Source organism: Chiloscyllium punctatum, chromosome 24 (genome assembly GCF_047496795.1).
Source record: "Chiloscyllium punctatum isolate Juve2018m chromosome 24, sChiPun1.3, whole genome shotgun sequence".
Taxonomy (NCBI): domain Eukaryota; kingdom Metazoa; phylum Chordata; class Chondrichthyes; order Orectolobiformes; family Hemiscylliidae; genus Chiloscyllium; species Chiloscyllium punctatum.
Window position 1 is genome coordinate 74,913,268 of NC_092762.1, and position 26,893 is coordinate 74,940,160.

The 26,893-nt window shown below is 40.6% G+C and overlaps 1 protein-coding gene across 1 annotated transcript in view; it reads left to right on the forward strand.

Moving 5' to 3' along the window:
• LOC140494703 (interleukin-6 receptor subunit beta-like) overlaps positions 1 to 23,536 on the forward strand; it is a 106,623-nt gene extending 83,087 nt beyond the window's left edge. Inside the window, exons 8-16 of the mRNA XM_072594204.1 lie at positions 160 to 242; positions 1,287 to 1,491; positions 3,318 to 3,503; positions 9,649 to 9,750; positions 13,455 to 13,601; positions 17,047 to 17,187; positions 18,704 to 18,800; positions 18,912 to 18,993; positions 20,243 to 23,536. Coding sequence (XP_072450305.1) covers positions 160 to 242; positions 1,287 to 1,491; positions 3,318 to 3,503; positions 9,649 to 9,750; positions 13,455 to 13,601; positions 17,047 to 17,187; positions 18,704 to 18,800; positions 18,912 to 18,993; positions 20,243 to 20,758 — 1,559 coding nt within the window. The 3' untranslated portion in view covers positions 20,759 to 23,536. The remainder of the gene's footprint in view (positions 1 to 159; positions 243 to 1,286; positions 1,492 to 3,317; positions 3,504 to 9,648; positions 9,751 to 13,454; positions 13,602 to 17,046; positions 17,188 to 18,703; positions 18,801 to 18,911; positions 18,994 to 20,242) is intronic.
• The last annotated feature ends 3,357 nt before the right edge of the window (positions 23,537 to 26,893 follow it).

Below are 26,893 nucleotides of genomic sequence, written 5' to 3' on the forward strand. Positions count from 1 at the left end.
AGGATGAATTGTACTTCATTGGCACAACTTTAAATTATTTTCCAATAAACCCAAACTGCAAAAAACTGTCATGTTTTGGCTAACTACAAATGCACTTCTGGTGTGCTTCTCATTTGCTGTGCTTCAATTAATTTGTACTGGCTTCTTTCTTGCTATTAGCTCCAGCTCAAAAATTACAGATTTGGAGAAACATTGAGGCCTTCAATGGAAATGGAACTCGTAGAGTGCATCTAATGTGGAAGGTATTGCTTAATATTACTGCCTAATATTATTGCTTAATATTAACCAACAAATCAGAAATACCTCCTTACCGACAGCACTGTTACTCTGCTGTTTGTGTACTGATGCTTTGCAATAATTTTAAACCAATTAAAAGGCAATTTTACCTTACAGCAGCAAAACTATTTGTAATGAAAAATTCACCTCTCAAGCCAAAGAAAGTCTGGATAGGTAAAAAAAAAGTTTGGATTTAAAGTAGTTGACACAAACACTAACAATACAACAAACCCACTTAGTTTTGCAAGCAAGCATGTTCTGAATTGAATAGTTAGCCCTGTTCCTGTACAAAACTTCCAGTTCAGGGTCATGTCTAAGGCAGTAAGCTGGAGGAATGGATTGCCTGATGTGGGCCTTTTACCTGTTTGTTTCAGGTGATCTACCTCATTAAGTTTTCACTTGGGTGGCAACATTAAAAATTATGCCTAGTGTTTTTTTTACACTGATGTGAAATGCCTGATTTCACAACATAGCATTAACTGAATGTAATAATTTTTTTTATCTCCGTGTTTTGGCTGCATTTTGACTCAGTGCTTTCTCCAATTAAGATTACGCGTAATCTTCAGTTATTATACCGAACTCTGAAACTCTTTTATCATGACATCACTTGGGCTGCAGTGGTCCAAGAATGTAGCTAGCCACCAACTTCTCATGGGCAGTTGGAGATGGGCAAAACATACTGGCCGTACCATCCCGGTGACATTTTTATTAAAAAGCACTTTCACTGTGTGCACCAGGGGCCTGATAAATCAAAAGCTTCCACTTCTGTGTTATATAATTACGTGATATGAAGAATGAGTTAAAAATCTCCCACCACAAGTGAGCCAACAACTATCATCAGGCTTCAGCAGAGGTAAAGTTTTCAAGCAAGCAGTATTGCCGTCATTTTATAATCCCCGTCAACTAGAAAACACTCAACTCAGGGTGTTGTAACTATGTTGCTAAAACTTTTGTACCCACCAGAGAAAGATTACTAACTCACCAAGAGCCCTTGACCAATTTTTCCACAGCCACTGGAAAAGAGTGCAGCAAATGGGAAGATTTTGGGTTACAGGATCCAACTGCATGAGCCTGGGATTCAAGTGTACAACACCTCAGACCTAGAGTACAGCTTCCACCTACCCGATGGAAACTACAAAATCGAAGTGGCTGCTTACAACTCTGTGGGAGCATCTCCAGAGGCTCAGGTTATTATTCCCTCATCGAATGAATTAGGTAATCCAGGTTTACATAGCTTTAGCAGAGTAATGGCAAAACATTGTCCATTCGATATGAATTAGGTTGTCGCAGCTAAAAAGTTCTCGAACAGATTGAGCAGAAGCACATAACATTAAAATTGAACTCTCCAGCTAAATATGGCAGAGCTCTGCTAGTTTGTATTGGATCAGTGTATGTAAGCAGTAGATGGGGTCCATTTGCACCATGTAAAAGGCAGCAGTACAAAATGACCGCTCATCACTACTTTCAAAAGGGCAACTAGGGATTGGTAATTAATGCAGACACCTGCATCCTGCTAAAGAAAATTTTAAAGTTGGTCCTATTGCTCTAGCAACCAAATCATTGGTTTATTCTGATATTTCATTTTAATGTCCAAAGAGACTGTTCATTTTTCCTGAGAGGAACCCAGGGTAACCTGGAGTTGGAGGCATGAGGACGATAGTGGCAGGACTCCAGTTACCCCAGTCTAATACTAATTGGGGAAAGGGATGAGGGGGCAAGAGGATTGATGCTGAAAACCGCCCTTGCCTCCGACCCCTCTACCCTGCCCTCCTATGACCCCCACTGCATGTGATTGAAAAAAAATACTCATCTTCTCACTACTACATCTTTTAAAGACTAGGCCTCTGGGGTAGATCTTTAGAACCCAAACACTCCCTGGCCTCTTTTTGGATGGCGACGAGATCTTCAGCTTTCAAGGTCTGTGATTCACCAAGATGCTCACCATTTAGCTCTTATCAAGCTCCAGTCAGGTGGTTTCTATGAGATTAGATTACTTACAGTGTGGAAACAGGCCCTTCGGCCCAACAAGTCCACACCGACCCGCAACCCACCCAGACCCATTCCCCTACATTTACCTCTGCACCTAACACTACGGGCAATTTAGCACGGCCAATTCACCTAACCTGCACATTTTTGCACTCTGGGAGGAAACCGGAGCACCCGGAGGAAACCCGCCCAAACAAGGGGAGAATGTGCAAACTCCACACAGTCAGTCGCCTGAGGTGGGGATTGAACCCGGGTCTCTGGCGCTGTGAGGCAGCAGTGCTAACCACTGTGCCACCGTGCCGCCCACAAGCTTTCCTATTGGTGGGTGCAGAAGGTCAAGTGCCACTGTTCACATCCACACTCATATAGCTCTTCAGTGCTTCTTAGTTAATATGTTTGACTGTAAGGCATAGGAGCAGAAGTAGGCCGTTTGGCCCATTAAGTCCACTCCACCATTCAATGAGATTGTGAATGATCTGATAATTCTCAACACTATTTTCTGCCTTGTTCCCAAAACTCTTGATTCCCTTAGTTATTAGAAACTAGCGAAGTTGATAGAGATGTACAGCACGGAAACTGACTCTTCGGTCCAACTTGTCCATGCCTACCAAGTGTTGGAACATTTCTCCTAATCTTTCATGTCCACCTGACAGGGCAGACAGGACCTGTGCTTAACATGACTTCTGAAAAACAGCATCTCTAGTTGTGCAGGACTCCTTCTGTACTGCAGTGGAGTACTTTATACATTTAGACAATAGAAAAACAAAGTTCGAAAGCATTCCAGTGCAAAACTCATATGTTGCAGAGTACTACTCCTTGTAATTAAGATGCATTTGCCTTAAACACCTCAAAGCAAATAACTAAATTATTTGGTACCGTTACAGTAAATATTCTGATTGCATGCTCCTCGTACAAAGCATTGCTACTGTAGATGAAATTGACCAATTGTGCAAAAATCAACTTTTCAAATCAATCAAATGACCTTCTTAGAACAAGAGGTGGCACTTCCTTTACATAAAATAATCATTGCAACTTTCTTTAAATGACATGGACAGAGTTTCCGCCACTGTCCCATCTTGTTGCTTCTTCAATTGGGAACACCAGCCTACTGATTCAGTGGAGACCTCCCAAAATGACAACAACTGGTTATGTGCTGGAATGGTGTGTGCTGTCCGAGAAAACCGCCTGTAAAATCAACTGGCAAAATGTACCTGCCAATAATACAGAAGCAATTGTACAAGGTAGGTGAGTAATGTTAAATTCTTGGGAGAATTTAACTTTGTAAACCATTCTTTTACTTGGATATTTTGGTGTGTTAGAAACAGTTTGGAGAGAGTGCACTTGACTCATTTTTGGGATTAAGGGCTTATTTTATGAAGAAAGTCTGAATAAGTTGGGGGTGACACGGTGGCTCAGTGATTAGCACTGCTGCCTCACAGCACCAGGGGCCCAGGTTCAATTCCAGCCTTGGGCGATAGTCTGTGTGGAGTTTGCACATTCTCCCCGAGTCTGCGTGGGTTTTCTCCAGTTTCCTCCCACAGTCACAAAGATGTGCAGGGCAGGTGAATTGGCCGTGCTAAATTGCCCACAGCATTAGGTGCATTAGAGGGAAATGGGTCTGGGTGGGTTACTTTTCGGAGGGTCAGTGTGGACTTGTTGGGCTGAAGAGCCTATTTCCACACTGTAGGGAAACTAATATAATCTAAAGTTTGTGCTTTACTCATTGGAGTTTAGAAAAATGAGAGGTGATCTTACTGAAACATGCAAGATACTCAGGGCACTTGGCATCGTGACAGACTGGAAGTAGGGACACAGATTAACAATAAGGAATCTCTCTTTTAGACTAAGTTGAGGGAAATTTTCTTTTTTGAAGTTAATCTGTGGAATTCTCTTCCCCGGAGAGCAGTGGAGGCTGGTTTATTGTATTTATTCAAAGCTGAGTTCATTAGATGTTTTGATAGACAAGGCAGTCAAGTGTTATGAAGGCAGACAGATTACTCGAGTCAAAACCACAAACATGATCTTACTGAATGACAGAGCAGGCTTAAAGGACAAGATGGCCAAGTCCTGCTCTCATGTTCTACAGTCAACTTTATGACCCATAATGCAGGACACCACCAAGATCACAGATTAGAAAAAGACCAGAAATAATGGTTAAAAATGAGAATCAAGGGAGTGAATCATTCCAACAGTTTTCAAGACCTAGAATTAAAGCGTTTCAATGCAGAGTCATGCTGTAGTTAGGTTAGACAAGAATCTTGTTACAATGTGGACTCAATTCCAAAGTCACGTTAAAATCAATCATAGCAAATTTATTGTAAACAACATAATTTCTAAGTAAAAGTAAACCTTGCATGTAAGCAATTTGTTTTACATAAAACTCCAGTTTTTCAGTTGTGCTTTTCATTTCTCAGTCAGCCTTACTCACAGAGATCAAAGTCACACTCTGCTGATTTCTGGAGAAGATAATCATGAGAAACTAAGCTCACTCACTTCAATAATTTCAGTCCGAGACAAGATCTGAATCAGTAGTTTCATTTATTTTACTCTTGCAAGAGGGTGTGGTGTCCACTGTCCACAACTAGTACACAACATTCATGTAATTTGGTTCCTATTCTTTCATCCCATTGCTCCTCTCCTGTTTACATCTCCCACCTCTCTAAGACCAGCACTCATTACTCTTGTTGATCTCTTGCCTTATCCAGCCTTGTCTGTGACAAAATGCTTATTTCTAGCCTCACAAGGCCGTTTGACCACATCCTGCTGTGGCCATTGTTAGGTATATCCTTCTTCACTACCATCTATTTCCCTCACTTTTAATGATCTTATGACCTCATGACTTCTTGACCGTGGTTTGTTCTTGTTTTTGCAGAAGCAGGAAACAGATGCTTATAACTACTGTTTGTACAGGCATATCTAGCTTAACCCCCTCCCCTCACAGCACCTTATCTATTTGTCTGTAACATCTACCATTGTTTGCAGGCACATTTCATTCTTGCATACACATTTTAGCTAATTCAAAAACAATTATGTATTTCCTTCACATCGTTTTCATTCTTGTTGACTCAGCTCTTGGCTGAAACAATTATACACTGGTGTGAGTTCATTTACCTTGCATAAGTAATTATGATTGCAGAAGTAACACTACTTTACCTTATCCCACAATAATGAATCAACTGATATTTCCAACAACCAATCAATGATGAACACCCAAGAGATCAAGGGTCCAGTTTGATGTGGTTTGGTTTCAATTCACTTCCACCCAACTTTGTCATTGTTAAAAGAGCAGCACATTACAGGCAACCCACCTGCCATTGTTATGAAAGGGGCAATATGCTCCGGCAATCAGTCTGCCAATGTTACTAAAGGGGAACTGCACTACAGGCAATCCACCTGCCATTGTTATTAAAGGGACAGTGTGCTACAGGCAATCTGCCTGCCATTGTTACTAAAGGGGAACTGCACTACAGGTAATCTGCCTGTCATTGTTATTAAAGGGACAGTATGCTACAGCAATCCACCTGCCATGGTCATTAAAGGGGGAGTATGCGACAGGCAAGTCACCTGCCATTTTTGTTAAAGGGGCAGTATGCTACAGTCAAGTCACCTGCCATTGTTACTAAAGGAGTAGTATACTACAGACAGTCTGTCTGCCATTTTCTTTTGAAAGTCCATGGCGTTGTTCTGGCTGTGCAATAATCTGGCCATGTGTTAAGTGCATCTTGAACAAGCAAGCTTCTGACTTAGAGGCAAAAGAGCTACCACTGATCCAAGGCAGTATAAGCTATTAATTGTTTATGAGTAATACATATCCATGGAAGCAAATTACACTAGTAATTAAAATAGCGATTTTAGAAAATCAACACACATCAATGCCATTATAAGAAACCATTGTAAAGTATTAGTTTCATGTCAGAGTCCTATAACATGAGGGCTTGGTTGCCTCAGTTGGTTGTATTATGATACAAAGACAGACAGCAGAACCAAATCAGCCTTTGTACTTCTGTATACACTACACAATAATATTAAAGCCTTCAAAGACCTTCAAAATTGACTCTAATGGTTCCTAAACAGATTTTTTAATAACTAATCCCAGATTCTGCAAATACTCAATTCCAGACACTGGTTTGCAACTTAAACAAAAGATTTAGCAATTTATTAACAATACCATGATTTCATTTCAGCAAAATTAAATAGCAAAGTAATCAAATTGGTCTATGTTTTAAGCCCAAAATCTTTTGTTTTCAGCCCAGTCACACAAGACAGACAGAACAACAAACACAATTGAGGGATAAATAAAAGAAAATAACAAAACAGGCCAGATTACTTTAGTTTTTTTCATGAAGCATTGTTTCACTGGAATACCTGATAGTTTCTTGGTTGATTTTCTGAAAGGGCTCACCTTTTCAGTTCACTCAGATAAAGGCAGTAATACTTAATACTTTGTTTTTTATTCTCTGATTTTCCAAGAGTTGCTTATGGGAGGTTAGACAAAGAGCTTTCACATCTTCATGCTGTAGGTTAAACATCCATATTCTTTTCCCCACAGAAACCACAGTCCAATACCCAATTCAAACTCCCTGACAGACTGTCTCCTCCAAGAAGTCCCAGTTATCATACAAGATCTGCCGTCTGTTTGAGCATAACATATTTTCCAAACTTGCTGGTACCAATTCCTAGGTACTGACTTTGTTATTAGCAAAGCCTTCTGATTAGGAACAAACTTGCAATTAACTTCCTGACCTGGCCTCGTGACTAAATAAAAGCTTGTTGGTCTGTTTTTCTCTTAACATTGTGTAAGACAATCCAAAAGTTATGTTTAGCTCACAATTCCCAGCTCACAGCTCCAAAACAAAATTGATAAAAGAATAAAATTTTAAAACTGAAAGATCAGCTAGGGAGCTAGCAGTTGGACAGCTGGTTTGTGGTGTAGAGTGATGCCAATTGTGTGGGTTCAAATCCTATACCTGCTAGGGTTACCATGAAGGCCCTACTTTCTTGAGCCTTGTCTGAGGTGTGGTGACTCTCAGGTTAAACTGAACATCAATAATCTGGCTCTAATGAAGGAGTGAGACTATGGTGACTCTACCCTAACATGATGGTACATTAATTTTTTTTTAAATGAAAGCATTATAGGTGAGTGCCCATTTACAACTGTTTTGTCATAAAATTACAGAGAGTTAGAGCAGCACCAGAGGGGAGCAGTGAGGATTGTGTATCCAAGTAAACAGGTCGCATCTTCTAACTTTGAGACAAGAGGACCATGAGGAGTCTCCATTGGACAGCTGCTACTCATAATAACTCTCTCTAAGGAGAAAACTGGCCACATGATCAATTAGTTTTTAAAAATTATCTACAAATAGTTAATGCACCCAGAGATGTACCACACTTTCCAACTAACACATTTCCACACAACTGCTGAGTCTATGTTTCAGCTAACACAATATGTTGCCTTTATATAGCACCTTTTAATGTAGTAAGATAACCCTAGGCATGTCAGAGGAGTGTTAGCAAACTCAATGAGACAAATGAACAAGTGCAAGACAAAAGCTTTGGTCAAAGAAATAAAAGGATGGTTTAAGGGAGAAGAGAGAAATAGAGAGGCAAGAATTCCAGAGTCTGGGATTTATACCTTGGTTTTAAGGCCTGACGAGGTTACCAAGAAAGGTCACACAGGAGGTTGTAAACAAGAAAATTTTAAAATCAAGTTGCTGCTGGACAAAGAGCTAATGTCAATGAGTAAGTATAAGGGTATTGGCTGAACAGAACTTGATGTGGAGATGGAAGTCATCGAGTCATTCAACACAGAAACAGACCCTTTGGTCCAACCATAATCCCAAACTAAACTGGTCCCACCTGCCTGCACTTGGCTCATATCCCTCCAAACCTTTTTCTTCATGTAGTTATCCAAATATTTTTTAAACATTGTAACTGTTCTTGCGTCCATCACTTCCTCCGGAAGTTCATTCCACACATGAACCACACTCTGTGTAAAAAAGGTGCTACTCTTGTCTTTGTTAAACCTTTTTCCTCTCACCTTAAAAATATGACCCTAGTCTTGAACTCCCCCACCCCACAGAAAAGACACCTGCCTTTGACCTTACTTAAAACCCTCAGGATTTTATAAGTCTCAATAAGGTCACCCCTCAACCTCTTATGCTCCAGTGAAAAATGTCCCAGCCTATTTTTATAACTCGAACCGTCCATTCCCAGCAACATCCTGGTAATTTTTTTCAGAACCATCTCCAGCTTAATAATATCCTTCCCATAACAGGGCAACCAGAGCTGGACACAGTTTTCCAGAAAAGGCCTCACCAACATACTGTACAACCTCGACATGACGTCTCAACTCTTAAACTCAATGCATGCAGTCCAAGCTGAGGAAAAATTATTTGCTGTTGGTATTCTATACTACAGAGGGATGTGGAGCTTTCCATATGTTTAAGGCAGAGATTGATAGATTTCTAATTACCTCTGGTGTACAGAGTTATTGGAGATACAATGTCCTAAACACATTGGAGTGTTCAATCAGCCGTGATCCTACAGAGGCAGGTTCCTATTTTCCCATGTCTTGGTGGTGGAGTAGATATGCACTCAATAGTTCCTTTTCAGATCAAATAAGATTATAGACAGTCTGAGGCAACCTCAGTGTGAAGATGTTGATGCCTAAGGAAACTAGAGTTTTGACATAGACCAAAGTCAATGGTTTTGGGCATCCCAATATTTAACTGGAGAAAGTTTGATTCATGCAACACTTAAAAATACAAGACTCTACCAGATCCTACTGCACAGCACACACAAACTCAAAACCAAATGTCTTCAAGTGAAGGGGTATTCGAGAGAAAGGGCATCAGGTGATTGAATGATTAAACCTCATTGGTTGGAGAAGCATTACTATACAGGGCACACTCTAAAATTAAGCCACTGGAAAATGGATGTATTTATAGTATGATAAATTTAGATATATATTGCCCAATAAATATGCTGAAGGGAATTTTCACTAAGATTATAAAAAGAACACAATGCCTCACTTTAAAATAGGAATTGTATTGTAAATTTGAATGCCCTCGTCTAACTATTTCATCCCTCCAACCAATATATACACAAAAACATCAATTTAAAAAAATTCCAATTCTCATTCATTTATCACGACAGTAATTCAAAGTATATATCCACTTTGCTGATTTTACAACCCTAATATTGATTGAATAAAAGAATATAGGATACAAATGATAGAGTTTGAAACAAGACATTAATATTACAGTTACAGCAACTGAACCAAAGTGGGCATTTCTTTAAGAGAAAATGGGAAACGAGTTTTAGATGTTGAGAGAAGGAAGTTTCGATGTTAAAGCCGCACTGAAATGTGGTGAATTTCTTTTCCAGACAATATTGAGCCAATGCGTCTCTACAACATTTTGCTTTACCCACTTATTGATGGTTTACCAGGTGTTCCAACATCTACTCAGGCATATTCAAAAGAAGGTGGTAAGTACAATTTGTCATTTTGGGTTTACAATCATAGAGTCATACAGATGGGAGAGAGACCCTGCAGCCCAACCCATCCATGCTGACCAGGTTTCCTTAACTAAACTAGTCCCATTTGCCTGCGTTTGGTCCATGTCCCTCTAAACCTTTCCGCACCATGTACCTGTCTAAATGTCTGTTAAATGTTGTAATTGTACTCACCTCTACCACTTCCTCTAGCAGCTCATTTCATATGCACACCACCCACTGTGTGCAAAAGTTGCCCCTCAGGTTCCATTTAAATCATTACCCTCTCACCTTAAACCTATGCCCTGTAGTTTTGGATTTCCCTATTCTGGAGAAAAGACCTTGACTTTTCACCTTATCTTTGCCCCTCATGATTTCATAAATCTATAGAAGGTCATCCCTCAGGCTTCTATGGTCTAGGAGAAAAGTCTCAGCCTATCCTTATAACTCAAGTTTTGGCAACATCCTTAGACATCTTTCTTTGCATGTTGCATAATTATCAGCAGTAGGGTATATTAGGGATGCTAAGACCAAATGGATTAGGGGACAGATTATGTTTATGTTATATTTTCTATATCAACCTGTTCAGAGATGCATCTCTGGAGCAGGTGAGACTTGAATCTCCTGGCTCAGGGGTAGAGTCACATGCACTGTGCCACAAAAGCCCTCAGGTGACTTTATCTGTTAAGTAAGGGATATTTGTGTGAGAATTAGGAACAAGTAATTATTATGCTAGTGTTTTGTGAGGTTTGTATTGAAATAAAATTGTGAATGAAAAAGCATATACCTGGGATCTGTCTTACTATCCTTTAACTTTTGGTATTTTTTTCAAAGAAGGGTGATTCCATGTTTCTAAGTATCAGGATAATACAACAGGCAAGATTGAATGGATGTGGGAGTATGAAATTAGTTTATAGATTATTTTAATGGATCAGAAACAATGATTAGCATAGCTGCCATTTCCTGGTTTGCATTTCTCTGAATTCGAGTGCGTGAAATTAGCCTTCATGTAAAATATTAATATTCTAAATGCACATGGAAAAACAAAGATTGTTAAGCAACTGACCATCTCCTGTACCTCTCATGTGACTGCTTTCCTGAGAGGTCCCAGTTTTGGGGTGCTGTCAACAGAGTATTGGCGAGTTGCTGTAGTATTTCTTGTAGTTGGTACATTCTGTGCCGCAGTGATAGGATGGATGGATGTTTCAGGTGGTGCACAGGGTGGTGATCGACATGGTATTTTTATCCTGGATGATATTGAGCTTTTTAAGTACTCTTGGATCTGCACACATATAGGCAAGTGTGGAATATTCCATCACACTTATGACTTGTGCTTTGTAGGTGGTTGAGTGTCTTTGGGGAGTCAGGAACTGAATTATGCAACACAGACTACTTAGCCTCTGACCTGATCTTAGAGCCACCAGTACTTGTGTAGCTGGCCCTGTTACATTTCTGGTCAATGGTAACCCCCAGGATATTTATGATGGGGATTGTAATTGTAACATTATAGAATATCAAGGTAAGATATTCAGATTCTCTTGATGGTGATGGTCATTCCCTTGCACTTGTGAGGTGTGAATGTTATTTGTCACTTGTCAGCCCAAGCCTGGGTATTGTCCAAATCTTGCTGTATATGGACTTGAATTGCTTCACAATGTGAAGAATTACAAATGAAATTGAACATTTATCAGTGAGTAATTTTCGACCACATGCTGGAGGAGAGGTAATTAAAGATGATTGGGCCTTGGAAACTGCCCTTAGGAACTCCTGTGGTGGTATCTTGAAAACTAGAAACAACAAGTCCTAGATTCATGGAAAACACCAGTTAAAGCTAATTGTTCTCACAGAAATGACACACTCTCTTTCTCTCTTTCAAACCATTCAAAATATTCACCCATGAAGCTGTGACCATGTCCTCAATTTTATTTATCAAGTACCTTTAACGTAATGAAAGGTGTTTCACAGGAACATTAGGAAAGAAATGAGTATTTTTCAGAGTTAGGGAGGGGAGGCTGTATTCTTTTCCAATACGTTGTCACTTCCCAAATCAATACAAACTCTTGGCATCCTTTCACCACAAAAGAAATAATGACTATAACTGCTCACAATCTTACATATCCTCAGCAAAGGAATGGTGAGATAGAATTGTAAAGGCTCAGATGTAAGTCTATCTGTTATAAGTCTACCATCTGTGCTTTGAAGATGGATTTGTTTTCATTAGGCAATGAAAGTCTTGAAAATTTTTCACACTTTGACTTTTCAGAAGAGCTTCAGGAATTGAGCCTAATAGTCAGCTATAGAAAGCTGATAGAAACTGGAAAATTCAATTTTATCCATGTAGCCCAAAGAAAATTTACTGACAGGTTTCACCTTGCTTTTCAAACAACCCATCATTTCGCTAATTTATAGATCAAAATTCAGACAGCCATGACAATTTTCCAAAAAAAAATGCTTCACATACATGACTCTAAAATAGTTGAAAACATCCTTGAGTGGAAACTACTCTGTCCCAGTTTAAGAAAGGAATATCTTCTATTCAGTTCGTAATGAGTGAGTGCCAGCTGAGAACAGGATGAGAACCTACAAAGATATTCGCTATGGTTAAGTGCTCTTTTCAATGCACACATGAAGAAAGTTAAAAATCACACAACACCAGGTTATAGTCCAACAGGATTATTAGGAAGCACGAGCTTTCAGAGTGCTGCTATCTGCTGAAGGAGCGTGTTCTGAAAGCTAGTGCTTCCAAATAAACCTACTGGACTATGACCTGGGTTGTGTGATTTTTAACTTTATCCACCCAAGTCCAATACAGACACCTCCACGCATGAAGAAAGTCCTCTCAGGCAGACTGTGAGGAAGGCAAGGTGGCTATGGGAGCATCTCTGAGATTAACATCTCTGCAACAAGTAAATCCTTAAAGCTTGCTCACTATTTGCAAAGCACAAGTCATGAATATGATGAAATACTCCGTCCTTTCCTAGATGAGTACAGTTCCAACAAAACTCAGCAAGCTTGATACAATGAAGGACAAAGCAGCCAGTTTAATGGGCACCCCATCTATCAACTTAGGCAGTCACTCTCTGCACCAAGATCACACATTGGCAACAGCATTACCATCTACAAGGTGCAATGAAGCAACGCATCAAGCCTCCTTTGGTAGCACCTTCAAAATCCAACAACTTCTAATCATCGGGAAGAGTAAAGGCATTAGACACATGGGGATATGAGGCAAGTACCCCTCCAGAATCACTTGTCGTCATACTTTGGAAACTTGAATCCTTCACTGTCACTGAGTCAAAATCCTCCAACATTCTCCACTGTGGGGCCACCTACATCCTGTGGACTTCGGTTTTACCAGCCAGCAGCTCACTATCAACTTCTCGAGCAGAAAGTGAGGGCTGCAGAAGCTGGAGATCAGAATCAAAAAGTGTGGCGCTGGAAAAGTGCAGCAGGTCAGGCAGCATCCGAGGAGCAGGAGAGTCGACGTTTCAGGCATAAGCCCTACATCAGGAATGCCTGAAACGTCGATTGTCCATCAGCTTCTCAAGGCCAGTGACAGACAGACAATAATTGATGGCTTTGCCAGCACGAGATCTGACCTTGTTCATGAATGGGTAAAAACTGTTGGCAGAAAATGTTGAGAGAAGATCATTTTAAAGTCTCCTGTTTGCTCTTACTGGTGTTATTTAATATTGCAGCCCCACAACGAAGTCCTGAAATTAGAACTAAGCAGATCTGGAAAACCAAAGTACAGCTTGAGTGGGAGGAGCTTCCAGTTGATGATCGGAATGGCTTTATCAGGAACTACACCATATTGTACAAAAACAAGAATGGCAAAATGAATTGTAAGTTAAAGCAGCAAGATCAGATTTGATTCACTTTAAGAATGATTAGGACAAAGTAACTGCTATGACTCTGGATTACTCAGATAGCTGCCGTTTACACTGTCTCTGACACATTTAATCGCCATTTGTGCACTGGAACATCCTGAGGATGTGATGGTTTGAGTGGAAATATTGAGATGCATTTAGCTTAGAGGGCCAGAGTGAAATAAGTCAATGTTTACAAAGGGTAATGTTTAGGCCATCTTGGAATCCTGTACACAATCTAAATTATATTGCTGAAAAAGAGACATGTCGCTGAAGCTTTTCAGAGAATTGAGAAACACTGCATTTGGTTTTCAGTGCCCAGTGTGATGCCAGGCAGGAGCAAGAATAGGAACTACATGCAGTGGTGCTCCTTTAGATCTGGATCCCTGATCTGAGCTCCAGGCCCCAGTTATTGGGTCTTGCTGCACCATCCTCAACCCCATCCCACACTGTAATACTGGTTTTGGGATATACATCCCAGTGATTAGCACATTAGATCAACAACATGTCCCTTCAATTGTGCATTTGAGACCGAGTACTGGCAATACTCAACCTGCCCACACTTGCAATGCCCAAAGTAAAACATTTCCTGTTGGATGTGATTCCACAATTAGACAGCACTTGCTATACAATCCTGAATGTGCTAATAGCAACACCAATTTAAGATCAAAAGTCAAATTCAAAATGTAATTCATTTATGCTTGTTAGAAGTGACATACATTCATATGCAGAGACATAGTCTCTGCAAGCAAGAATATATTCAAGCTTTGCACTTTTTTTGAGTTACTGGATAAACTCAGTAGGTCAGGCAGTGTCTGTGGAGTGAAAACATAATGCAACAAACGCACTCTGCTTTCTCTCCATAGATGCTGCCAGGTCTGCTGAGTTTCTCCAGGAGTTCCTTGTTTTGTTTCAGATCTTCAGGATCTGCAGTTCTTTGTTTCGTTTTATCTTTTTTGAGGTATTGCTTTCTCCACAAGAATAGAAGAACTGAGAGCAGGAGTGTACACTGTAGTACTGGTTTTAGGATATACATCCCAGTGATTAGCACATTAGATCAACAACATGCCGAACTTGCTTGGCCACTTGTTACAATCATGGTTGTTCTCATCTCAGCCTCAACTCCATTTTCCTGTCAACTCTCCCTAACTCTTTGTAGTGATTGGAACCAGGTTCCCTTATTAACTAAGAGGTTCGTGATTGTTAACCTGGGCTAATCAGGAAAGCCTTGGCTGATCAATGTAACCAAGTGAGCTCACGGTGTCTCCCTTGAGCTATTTTTCCCTCCAACTCTATTTTGATTTAATCCCTGCCCTCCCCTTCACTTTTTGATCATGCAGCATTGCCCATTTGCTTGTCACTGGCCACTTGGGTGTTTCCTTTCTTCCTAGTGGTGGAATACAAATAAAGATTTACACACCTGTTGTTTTTCACTGTGTCTGACATCTGCACACGCACGACATGGGGGCTAGGGAAAAATAAGCACAACAGCTGCTTGGTGGTAGTGCAGGGGTAAAGAAAAAAGAAAGGGGATAAATAAATTTTAAAAAGAGAAATACTACACATACAGAGATTTAGAGTCTCCTGGTCATAGACAAAAATATAACCAGGCAATTAGAATCTCCTCAGTTGAGGACTGACTCTAAGCTGGCTGGCCACAGCCACTGTACTGTGCACAAGTAAATAAAGGGTGACTTTGTGAGGGGACATTAGCCTCTGTGCAGTTATTTCACCCTTCAACCTGTTACAAATTACAAATCTGTCTATCTCCTCCTCAAATCTACTCAATGTCTCTGCATCCACCACACTGGAGGGTAGTGAATTCCACAGATTCACAACCCTTTGAGAAAAGGGGCTGGGTTCAGTTGCAAGGTGAATTATGTAAAATGTTAAAAGGGCAGTGAGCTCAGCAAAGTTTCCAGAACAAGTAATAAATGAGCTTGTAGCGCAGATTAAAATTGGAAGGTAGGATATTGTGGATATCACTGCAAAGGGCTGGGAACTGAATGTCCAACAGTATATGTCCTACTGAAAGGTCAGGCAGATGACTAGAGAGGGCGGAGTTGCCTGGTTAGCAAGAAACAAAATTAAATCAATAACAAGAAGAGATATAGGGTCAAGATGCTTAGAATCTATGTGGGTAGAGTTGAAGAACTGCAAAGGCAAAAAAAGATACTGATGCGAGTTATGTACAGTGCAGGCCTCTTAGCAGTAGTCAGGATGTGGGGCAGAAAATAAATCAGTAGATAGAAAAGGCATATAAAAAAAGGCATTATTACATTAATCATAAGGGACGTCACTATGCGGGTAGTCTGAGAAAATCAGGTTGGTAGCAGATCCCAAGAAAAGTAATTTGTGGAATGTCTAAGAGATGGTCTTTTGGAGCAGCTTGTGGTAGAACTCACAAGGGAGCAGACAGTTCTGGATTTGGTGATGTGTAATGAGGTAGACTAAATTAGGGAGCTTAAAGTGAAGAAAACCCTCAGGGTCAGTGGCCATAGTATGATAGAATTCACCCTGGAGTTTGAGAGGGTGAAGCTGGGATCAGATGTAACGGTGTTACAAGTGAGTAAAGGTACCTACATAGACATGAGGGAGGAGCTAACCAGGGGAGCCAAGCAGGGAAGACTGTGGAGCAACAATGGCAGGTGTTTCTGGGGGTAATTCAGGAGACACAGCAGAAATCCATCCCAAGGAAAATGAAGCATACTAAGGGGAGGACAAGGCAGCCACAGCTGATAAAGGAAGTCAGGGACAACATAAAAGCAAAAGAAAAAGCATACAATGTGGTGAAGGTTACTGGGAATCCAAATGATTAGGGAACCTCTTAAAAAAACAGCAAAGGACAACTAAAAAAAGCAATAAGTGGTAGAGAAGACAAAATATCAGGGTGAGCTTGCTAGGAATATAAAATGAGATTGCAAGAGTTTTATTTTTAGATATATCATCGAGGGCTGAAGGGCCTGTACTGCACTGTAATGTTCTATATAAAAGATAAGCGAGAGGCACTGGACCACTAGAAAATGAGGCTGGTGAAGTAGAAATGGCAGAGGAACTAAATAAATACTTTGTTATAGTTTTCACAGTGGAAGATGGTAGCAGCATATCAGAAGTTCAAGAGAGTCGGGGGCAGAGGTTAGTGTAGTGGCCTTCATGAAGGAGAAGGTACTGGGGGAACTGAATGGTCTGAAGGTGAATAAATCACTTGTCCTCAAACCTGGCATTTAACTCACATGCGAACCGCCAAAACACTGTCTCCAAGCAGAGGTACCTCCCATTTATTAGACCTATCTTCACAAGGTCTCAAAAGAAAATCAAGATTCTGCCCATTAGATAATATGCTTCCTAACCCATTTGTTTAGTGACTTATGTACAGAATTCCTTTTGATTCACAATTGAATTTAGCTTCTTTTCTCCACAGCTGTTGCATTAAATGGATCCATACAAGATTACATCCTTGCTGGTCTGACAGCAAACACAGAGTATGAGGTCAATCTCATGGTCTCCACGAATGGAGGAAGCACCATTGGTTCCAACTTGACCATCACTACCAAGATGTTTGGTAAATATATCAATTTGGATATTAAGACTTTTTAGAGTTGTGCAAGGTTTTCATAAAGAGACATGTTACCATGGAGTACTGTGTACAGTTTCACTCCTCTTACTCATACTAGCATTAGAAGCAATTTCAAGAAGGTTCACTGGGCTGATTCCTGGGATAAAGGGATTGTCTCTTGAGGAAAGGTTGAGCATATTGGGCCGGGACACATTGATGTTTAGGAAAATGATGTGATCATATCGAAACATGCAGAGGGGCTTTGATCAGGTAAATGTTGAGTAGAGGTTTCTCCTTATGGTAGAGTCTGGAAGTAGACACCACAGTCTCATAATAAGGGACTCCCCATTTAAAATGGAGATGAGCAAGGATTTATTTTCTGAGAGCTTTGTCAGGCTTTGGAAGTCTGGCAATGGACGTTGGGGCAGTGAATTTATTTAAGTTGGAGTTCACAAAGTTTTGATTGATGAGGGAGGCAAGGGTTTTGGGGGAAGGACAAGTACACTGGAGTTAAGGGCACAATCAGATCAGCCCTGCACTTTCATATTGTCTTTCATTGCAATAAATTGTTTTGAGCTTTGCTTAAGTATTTTGTTAAATAATTTGAAATAAATAATATTTTACGAGTGCACAATGTTTTTGGTTAGTACATATGTTATTGTTAGTGAGGAAGAGCATGGATAACAAAATATTTAAGTGATATGAAAACAATTCACTTCAATAAAATTACAGTTAATGCACAAATTTGCCGGCCTATGACTTAACTGAGCACCAGCAAAGAATGAGCATCTTTTGCATCCACAAACCACCATGCAGTCCATCCAAGCTTCTTTCTCATTTACTTCAGTAGGGTCAAAATAGCATCTAGGAGGAATGTGAGCACCAGCTGGGCTCAAGAACATGTCAAAATCTCAGGTGCTCCTCCCCAACCTCAACCCCCTATACACCATGATATATCAGGCGGCATGGTGGCTCAGTACTGCTGCCTCACAGTGCTACAGACCTGGATTCAACTCCACCCTCGGGCAACTGTCTGTGTGGAATTTGCACAATCTCCCTGCTTTGGTGTGGGTTTCCTCTGGATGCTCCGGTTTTTTTCCCCCACAGTCCAAACATGCATAGGTTAGGTAGATTGGCCAGGGGAAATGCAGGGTTAATGGGAGAGGGTAGGGGGAATGGGTCTGGGAGGGATGCTCTTCGGAGGGTTGGTGTGACCCAATGGGCCGAATGGCCTGCTTCCTCACTGTAGGGATTCTATAACCAAAAAACATCCAACTGAGGCTTGACTTCAGCAACTTCCAACAAGGTTCGCTTGCACGGAAACATTATTGCAGATATAAATGGGGTCAAAGCAAGAGTGAAGATCTCCCCAGTTCACTTTTAGTTGAGGTATGTTGTCTTTTATCAGGTACTGCTCACTCCATGTCATTTTAACTTTTTGTGCAGGTTTTCCTTCACTTAGTTTTGCACTGCGTTATCTTTGTCTTTGGATATTAATAACTGTTACCTTTTCTTTCATTAGATGATGGAGAGGTTGAAGCCTTCCTGATGGTCACTCTTTTATTTGCTCTATTAACAGTGCTGACTTTTATAGCAGTATGTATCTATCAGCGACACAGGTATGTGGCAACAATGCATTTCAACTTTGGACTAGGATGGACGGACTCTCAGTGAGATAGGCTTTATAATAAAGTAGCATTCATTTCTTCTTTTATCCTTTGAATCTACAGACTTAAGAAACATTTCTGGCCCAACATTCCAGATCCTGCCAATAGTACGCTTGCTCAATGGATGCCAAAGAAATTAACCGAGGTAATTTGTGTTTAATTGATCATTCTTTATGTGTGAGAGTAATGAGTGATTTTATCTTGAGAGGACTAGCAGCAGTGTTGATTCTACGTAATGATAGTGCCTTGTATAGAACAACCCCTTTAAGGAATCAATAGTGTGATGGTTATAAAAATTCAGAAGTCCAGGCAACCATGGCAGTGTAGCTTAGCAACTTATCACACATGAGACTAAATCAACTTGTTGATACTCTTGCTGTTTTAGACCTTCAGTTTTAACCTTCACAATGGAGCTGTAGTAAAGTGTCACCATAGATATGATGGGCCAAATTGTTTCCTTTTCTGCTGCTGGAGCTGAATTGAGGTAATTTTGTTCTGTAAGTGACATTGTGTAAGTGCAGATTTCTGCTGGAGGTTGTTGAGGTAAAGAGCTGAAAATGTGTTGCTGGAAAAGCGCAGCAGGTCGGGCAGCATCCAAGGAGGAGGAGAATTGATGTTTCGGGCATGAATCCTTCTTTAGGCTCATGCCCGAAACGTCGATTCTCCTGTTCCTTGGATGCTGCCTGACCTGCTGCACTTTTCCAGCAACGCATTTTCAGCTCTGATCTCCAGCATCTGCAGTCCTCACTTTCTCCGTAAAGACTGATAACCCAATTTAAAATTATCCATAATTGTTCCACGTGCCTACAGAGCTGAAGAGATGATATTAGCATTACATAACCTATTATTATTGGAAACGAGGACGGGGTTGACGCTGGCACAATGACATTTATTGCCCAGCCCTGATTTGATTCCCTACAGTATGGAAACAGGCCAATCTGCCCAACAAGTCCACACCGACCCTTCCCAAGAGTAACCCATCCAGACCCATTTTCCTCCGACTAATGCACCTAACACTATGGGCAATTTAGCATGGCCAATTCACCTAACTTGCAAATCATTTTGGACTGTGGGAGGAAACCCACAAGACACGGGGAGAATGTGCAAACTCCACACAGACAGTCACCTGAGGTCGGAATCAAACCTGGGTCCCTGGCGCTGTGAGGCAGCAGTACTAACCACTGAGCCACTGTGCCACCCCTAAGCTGAAACTGGACTGTCTTCTTTAATCTTTGCAGTCATTCTACTAACTGCACTGCTGAGAAATAGTTGAATAGGGATTAGGCAGCATTCTAGTGTAAATAAATATTGGCAGACACATCACACAACATGTCCTACCTTGTACTTTTAAAAGATGTAATTCTAACATTTCCTATATGTTTCTGCTTTAAAAGGATGTAAAGGAGCTTAAGGAGGAGCTGAGTCCAAAGACACAGATCCAGGTTGTCCATTATGGTAGCTTGACCAAAGCCAACGTTGATAGCACCAATTACTGCTGGATGCAGGAGATAAAACATGGACAATATCCAAAACCTGAGGGCAACGGCTTAAATGAAGTAAACAGCAGCACCACACAGTCACTACAGGTCCATAACTCCTTGCAAAATGTGTCAGGTCTGCAAGAAGGTTTCCAGACACACTACATTGTCCTGGAGTATAATGGGATGAACGTAAGTGAATACAAGAAACACATGATTCCAACACTTGCAGTTGCCCCATCAGACTCCAGGCCACCTCCTTTCTCCTGTTTATCTCAAATTATTCCTTGCGAAGAACAAAAGGGATTATCATTATTTCACCATTTCCCAGACAACGGCCCTGGTAAAACACCGCAGGAATCAAATGATGCAATAAATGAATGGGAGCTGTTACATGGTTTTCCATTTTTAATGAACTTGAATATTAGTTAAAGTCCTCAATGTGTATGCAGCTGAATATATTGTGATATGGATTGTGAATATATTGTGATGCACAGGGCTAGATGGGCCAAGCATCTTTGCCTTGCTCATATGTTTGTGCAACAACTATAACAACTTGTATTTATATGACACCATTAGCATAATAAAAACATCCCAATGTGCTTCAGGAGGATAATCAAACAAAATCTGACACAAAGCCACATAAGGTCCATATTAGGACAAGTGACCAAAAGTCAAAAGGGAGATTTTGAATAACCTCTTCACAGAGAAGAGAAGTAGAGAGTTGTGGAGGTTTAAGTTGGGAATTCTCATGTTTAGGGCCTAGGGAATGTCAGTATTGGAATAATTAAAACCATGGACACAGACATCTTGGAGTGCAGTTACCCTGACAGGCTGTGGGAGGTTGCAAATGTGAGAGTGGAGATAACACTAGCATTGCTATCAGTTAATACTATGCTTTAAAGTTTCCACTTGTCTCAAAATGCCTGTCTCAATTTACATTGGCACTATGCTCCGAGATGCAAAACTTAGTGCAATAAACCTACTCCACTACCTGAGGGAAAACTAATTGAAATGGCTTTTAAGAACAAATAGTTTTAAAAATAATTGTGTCTTCTTATAAACTGGAACTTCTCAGTATTAAAAATTCTCCAGCTTCAGTAGAAAATTAGTTACTGTTGTACTAAAATCCCAGCAGTTTCTATAATGTTATATTCCTGTTCCTTGCAGCTTTTCACCCTCCATTATTTATATTGTTTCTTGGCCTTTTTTGGTTCAAGAAAAGGCTCAATGGCTTTGGTATCTTTGCATTATTATCACAGAATTTCTACAGTGTAGAATCAGGCCATTCAATCCATTGAGTCCACACTGACCTTCTGAAGAGCTTCCCATCCAGGCATACCCCAACCTTATTCCTGTCACCCTGCAATTCCAACAGCTAATCCACCTAGCCTGCGCATCCCTGGATGCTATGGACAGTTAAGCATGGCCAATCCTTCATGCACATCTTTGGACTCAGAAAACCATAGTAACCCTATGTAGATGTGGAGAGAATGTGCAAACTCTGCACAGACATTCACCCGAGGGTGCAATTGAATCCAGGTCCCTGGTGCTGTGAGGCAGTATTGCTAACCACTGAGCCACCATGCTGCCCAACTCTTGACTATGACCGACTTTCACGTCGTTTCTTGTCTCCTTCTTTTCCTAAGATTGATGTTCCTCTTATGCTGAATGTGAGGGAAAATGTTGGTGCAAACATAAAACTCTCATTAGAGGACCAGATTTCGGAATTGTTCATCTGTTCCACCTCGTGCCAGTGAGCTGACTGGACTAAACTCTGTGGTAATCTTTCCCTCCTTTGTAATGAAGAACAATGCAAACAGAAGAAAATATGCAGGAAAGAGAATGAAAAGCTGATGTGAATCCATCATAACTTTCAAAAGGTAACTAGATGTGGAGTCAAAGCTTCATTTTCAGGATTTTTTTTTCATTCATTCACGGGATGAGGATGTCGCTGGCCAGGCAGCATTTATTGCTCAATTCTAATTGTCCAGAGAGCAGTTAAGAGTCAACCACATTGCTGTGGGTCTGGAGTCATATGTAGGCCAGACCAGGTAAGAATGCAGGTACATATAGGTTATTAAAGTAATCAGAGCTAACACACAAATGATGGGCCCAATTACATCCTTCTGTCCTGGAGGATTTTGTGATACTCAGAAAAAATGTAGGCTAAGGAAAGACATGACAGTAAACTCACAAAAGACCAAAAAGTTACAAGTTGAATTTGTTTATAGAAGTGGGTGTTAAGATATATGAAAGGAGAAAAAAAGATAGGATTTAAAATTAAAGTGGAAGAAGACTGTGAACAATGATAATGCCTATGAAATAATATGAATATTGAAACAGGAATTAGGACCCAACTGTAGAGAATCTAATCTAATCTAATCTGTTAACTCGTGGTATTATTGCAAATTGAAGATCTGAATTCTACAATGTAAATAGTTGAAATACTCTGGTAACTGTTACAGACTAATTATTTAATTGTGTCTGAAGAATATTATGGTGTACGAAAAGCACATTAAATTAAATTGTTGTTTAATTGAATGACAAATATTAGGATCAACCATCTCCATACCTTGAACTTATTAGCATTAGTTCCTTATATACTTAATACAAATGTACACTTTTACTTGAAATTATAGATATTGCTGATCAATGTATTCAGACATGCTTGGACTTACAGATATGGAGCAGGTAAAACTTGAACCTTCTTCCCACCCTGCCCAGGCCCAAAGGTAGAGACGCTGACATTGTGGCCTGAGAGACTGCTGATTGAAGTTTTTGAAAATGTGCACACTGACTCCACCAAGTGGCCAATATAAGCAATTCAATTTTCTTTTTTTATTTTGTATTGTATTATTGTGTAGGAATTAAACATAGCTGTTAATACACAATTAGTTACTAACAAAACTGGGGTGGGCATACTTTTGACATAGTTTAGCTCATCTGTTTTTTAAACCTTCCTTCTTGCCTTTATTACCTCTAAACTTCACCATTTTGACACACTCCTGGCTAGCCTCCCAAATTTTACCTTCTGTACACCTGAGGTTAATTGAAAACTCCCATCAAGTCCCGTTCACTTATTTGTAGACCTACTTTGACTCAAAAGGTGGGGTGCTGGAAAAGCACAGCAGGTCAGGCAGCAGCAGCCAGAGAGTCAGCATAAGCCCTTCATCAGGAATGTTTGGGGAGGAGGGTTAGTGCCCAAGGAGGCTGAGAGATAAATAGGGGGTGGGGCTGGGGGATGACAGAGCTAGGAAGGTGATAGGTGGATGCAGTTGGGGGGTGGGGGGATAATGGTGATAGGTTGGAGTGGAGGATGGAGCAAATAGGTGGGAAGGAGGATGGACAGGTGGGAGAAGTCCAAGAGGGCAGTGCTGAGTTGGAGGATTGGATCTGGGATGAAGTGGAGCGAAGGGAGATGAGGAAACTAGTGAAATCAACATTGATCCTGTGTGGTTGGAGTGTCCCAAGGTGGAAGATGAGGCATTCTTCCTCCAGGCATCAGGAAGCTAAGATTTGGCAGTGGAAGAGGCTCAGGACTTGCATGTCCTTGGTGGAGTTGGGGGTTAGGGGGAGTGCGTAGTTTAACTGGTCAGCAACAGGGCAGTGGGGTTGTTTCGTGCATGTTCTTTGACTCCTGGGGAAGCATCTCTTGGTTTTTGAAATTCTCAGCCTTCTTTTCATATTGCTCCCTGGTCTTGCTCCCCTTCCTCACCTTTATAATCTCCTCCTGCCCAACAACCTTCACAAGGTCTATACAGCTCCCACTGTTCCCTCTTGTGCACCTTGAACTTTATTAGTCTCACTGTGTTCCTTCAGTTACATAAACCCTAAACTAAGGAATTCTCTACTTAAATCTCTTCTTCTCTACCTCTCTTTCCTCCTTTCAAATGTTCCTAAAATATACTTTTGACCAAGCTTTGGTCGTGTTTCCTAATGTCTTTAGATGGTCTGGTGTTAAATTTCAATCCATGACCCTCCTGTGAAGTTCTTTGGGACATTTCACTGCAGCACAAAAGTTCTAATATCCCCCCTGGTCTCTAAAAGTAAAATTATTGCATTTCTGACATTGGCTTTGAAATTACATGACTGTATTCTTGCATACAAATGTTAAATGCATTGACTTCAAAATCCTTGAATGACAGAGACAAGAGTTTCTTCGAACATTTGAACATTGTACATTATACAAAGAAATTTTTTCCCAAGTAAATATTGCATTCATATGAAATGAGTGTTTATAATACAAACATTTGTAAAAGTTAATAAAACTGTTGCAATATCAGTATTGTATTTGTTTAAAAAAAGAGCAAAAATATATTTTTCTATGCTTATAAACTTGGTAAGGACAGGGCCATGATGACGTGATGCCCTCTGGTGATTAATTTGTGTAACATATTTTGGTAAAATTGTGCCGTGATGATGTGATGCCCTCTGGTGACTAGTTTGTATAACATATTTTGGTAAAATTGTTTCTTATGGTGCAATGTTAAAAGTCCTCTGAGTAAATCTAGCAATCTTATCTTTTGCACATTAAATTGTTAACTTATGAAACTAATTAATGTTTCTCCTAAGTACTTTTGTGGTTATTGATTGTTGTGACTCTACAATATTTTGCATCATGATTGTAGGTCATTCACTCTGCAATATTATTCATCCTTTAGAACCACAGAACAATTTTCCTTTGCATAATTCTGCCTCTTTTAAATTACCACAATAAAAATTAAAGGGACTGCAAACTTAAACAGATTGACACGAGCTCCAAAAAATATTGAGACCAGATGATATTCAGAACGTGCAAAAACTCTTCACAACCACTGAAGTGGTTTTGAAATGGGAAAAACAACACACAATGTTCACACCAAACTGGAGGGTTTGAGCTATAGGGACAGGCTGAATAGGCTGGGGCTTTTTTCCATGGAGTGTTGGAGGCAGAGGGGTGACCTGATAGAAGTTTATAAAATCATGAGGGAAATGGATAGGGTGAATAGCCAAGGTCTTTTCCCAGGAGTCCAGTACCAGAGCACACAGCTTTAAGATAAAAGAGGAAAGATTTGAAAGGGACCTGAGGGGCAACTTTTTCATGCAAAGAGTGTTGTGTGGATGGAATGAGCTGCCAGAAGAAGTGTGGAGGCTAGTACAATTACAACATTTGAATGGCATCTGGATGGATATATGAATATGAAGGGATATGGGCCATATGCTGGCAAATGGGACTAGGTCAGTTTAGGATATTTGGTTGGCACAGCCGAGTCAGACCGAAGGGTCTGTTTCTCTGCTTAATGATTCCACAACCAGCTTAATGCTGACGTTCAAACTTCCTGAATTTTAATTGTGTTGATTGTGCAGCAGCCTTTTCTAGAGTCATAGAGATGTACAGCACGGCAACAGGCCCTTCGGTCCTACTCGTCCATGCTGACCAGATATCCCAACCCAATCTAGTCCCACTTGCCAGCACCTGGCCCATATCCCTCCAAACCCTTCCTATTCATATACCCATCCAAATGCCTTTTCAATGTTGCAATTGTACCAGCCTCCACCACTTCCTCTGGCAGCTCATTCCATACCCGTATCACCCTCTAAGTGAAAAGGTTGTCCCTTAGGTCACTTTTATATCTTTCCCCTCTCACCCTAAACCCATGCCCTCTAGTTCTGGACTTCCCTCACTCCAGGGAAAAGATTTTATCTATTTATCCTACCCATGCCCCTCATGATTTTATAAACCTCTATAAGGTCACCCCTCAGCCTCTGAAGCTCCAGGGAAAACAGACCTAGCCGATCCAACCTCTCCGTATAGCTCAAACCCTCCAACCCTGGCAACATCTTTGTAAATGTTTGCTGAACCCTTTCATGTTTCACAACATCTTTCCGAAAGGAAGGAGACCAGAACTGCATGCAATATTCCAACAGTGGCCTAACCAATTGTCGGAGAAATCAAAGTCCTGTACAGCCGCAGCATGACCTCCCAACTCCTGTACTCAATATATTTGTTATGTAGAACTGTTTCCTGTAGCACAGTAAAGTTTCAAAATGGAATCATATCTCAGAAATAATAAGCAGAAATGTTCACTGAGTGAATGCAGTATTGAATATGACCATTCAGACCAGCAGGTTCCCAAATTGAATGCTCAGGTCTTTGGGGAGCTGGCTGCTGTCAGGACAGAAGTTTCTCCATTGACAATCATACCCCAGGTCAGGTTTTCCGTAAACAAAAATAATCAAAGAACTGTGGATGCTGGAAATCAGAAACAAAATCAGAAATTGCTGGAAATCCTCAGCAGGCAGGATCTGTGGAGAGACGTCTGAGTTAACGTTCTGGGTCCACTTTGGTAGGAAGAATAGAGGTATAGACCAATTTCTAAATGGGGAAAGGCCTGAGAAATCTGAAGCACAAAGGAACTTGGGAATCCTAGTTCACGACTCTCTTATGGTTAACGTGGAGGTTCAGTTCATCACACGACCAGAAGGATAGGGATGCTTTGGAGAGGGTACAGAAAAGCTTGACTAGGATGTTGCCTGATTTGGGGTATTTTAAATATGAAGAAAGGTTGGATAGATCGGGTTTGT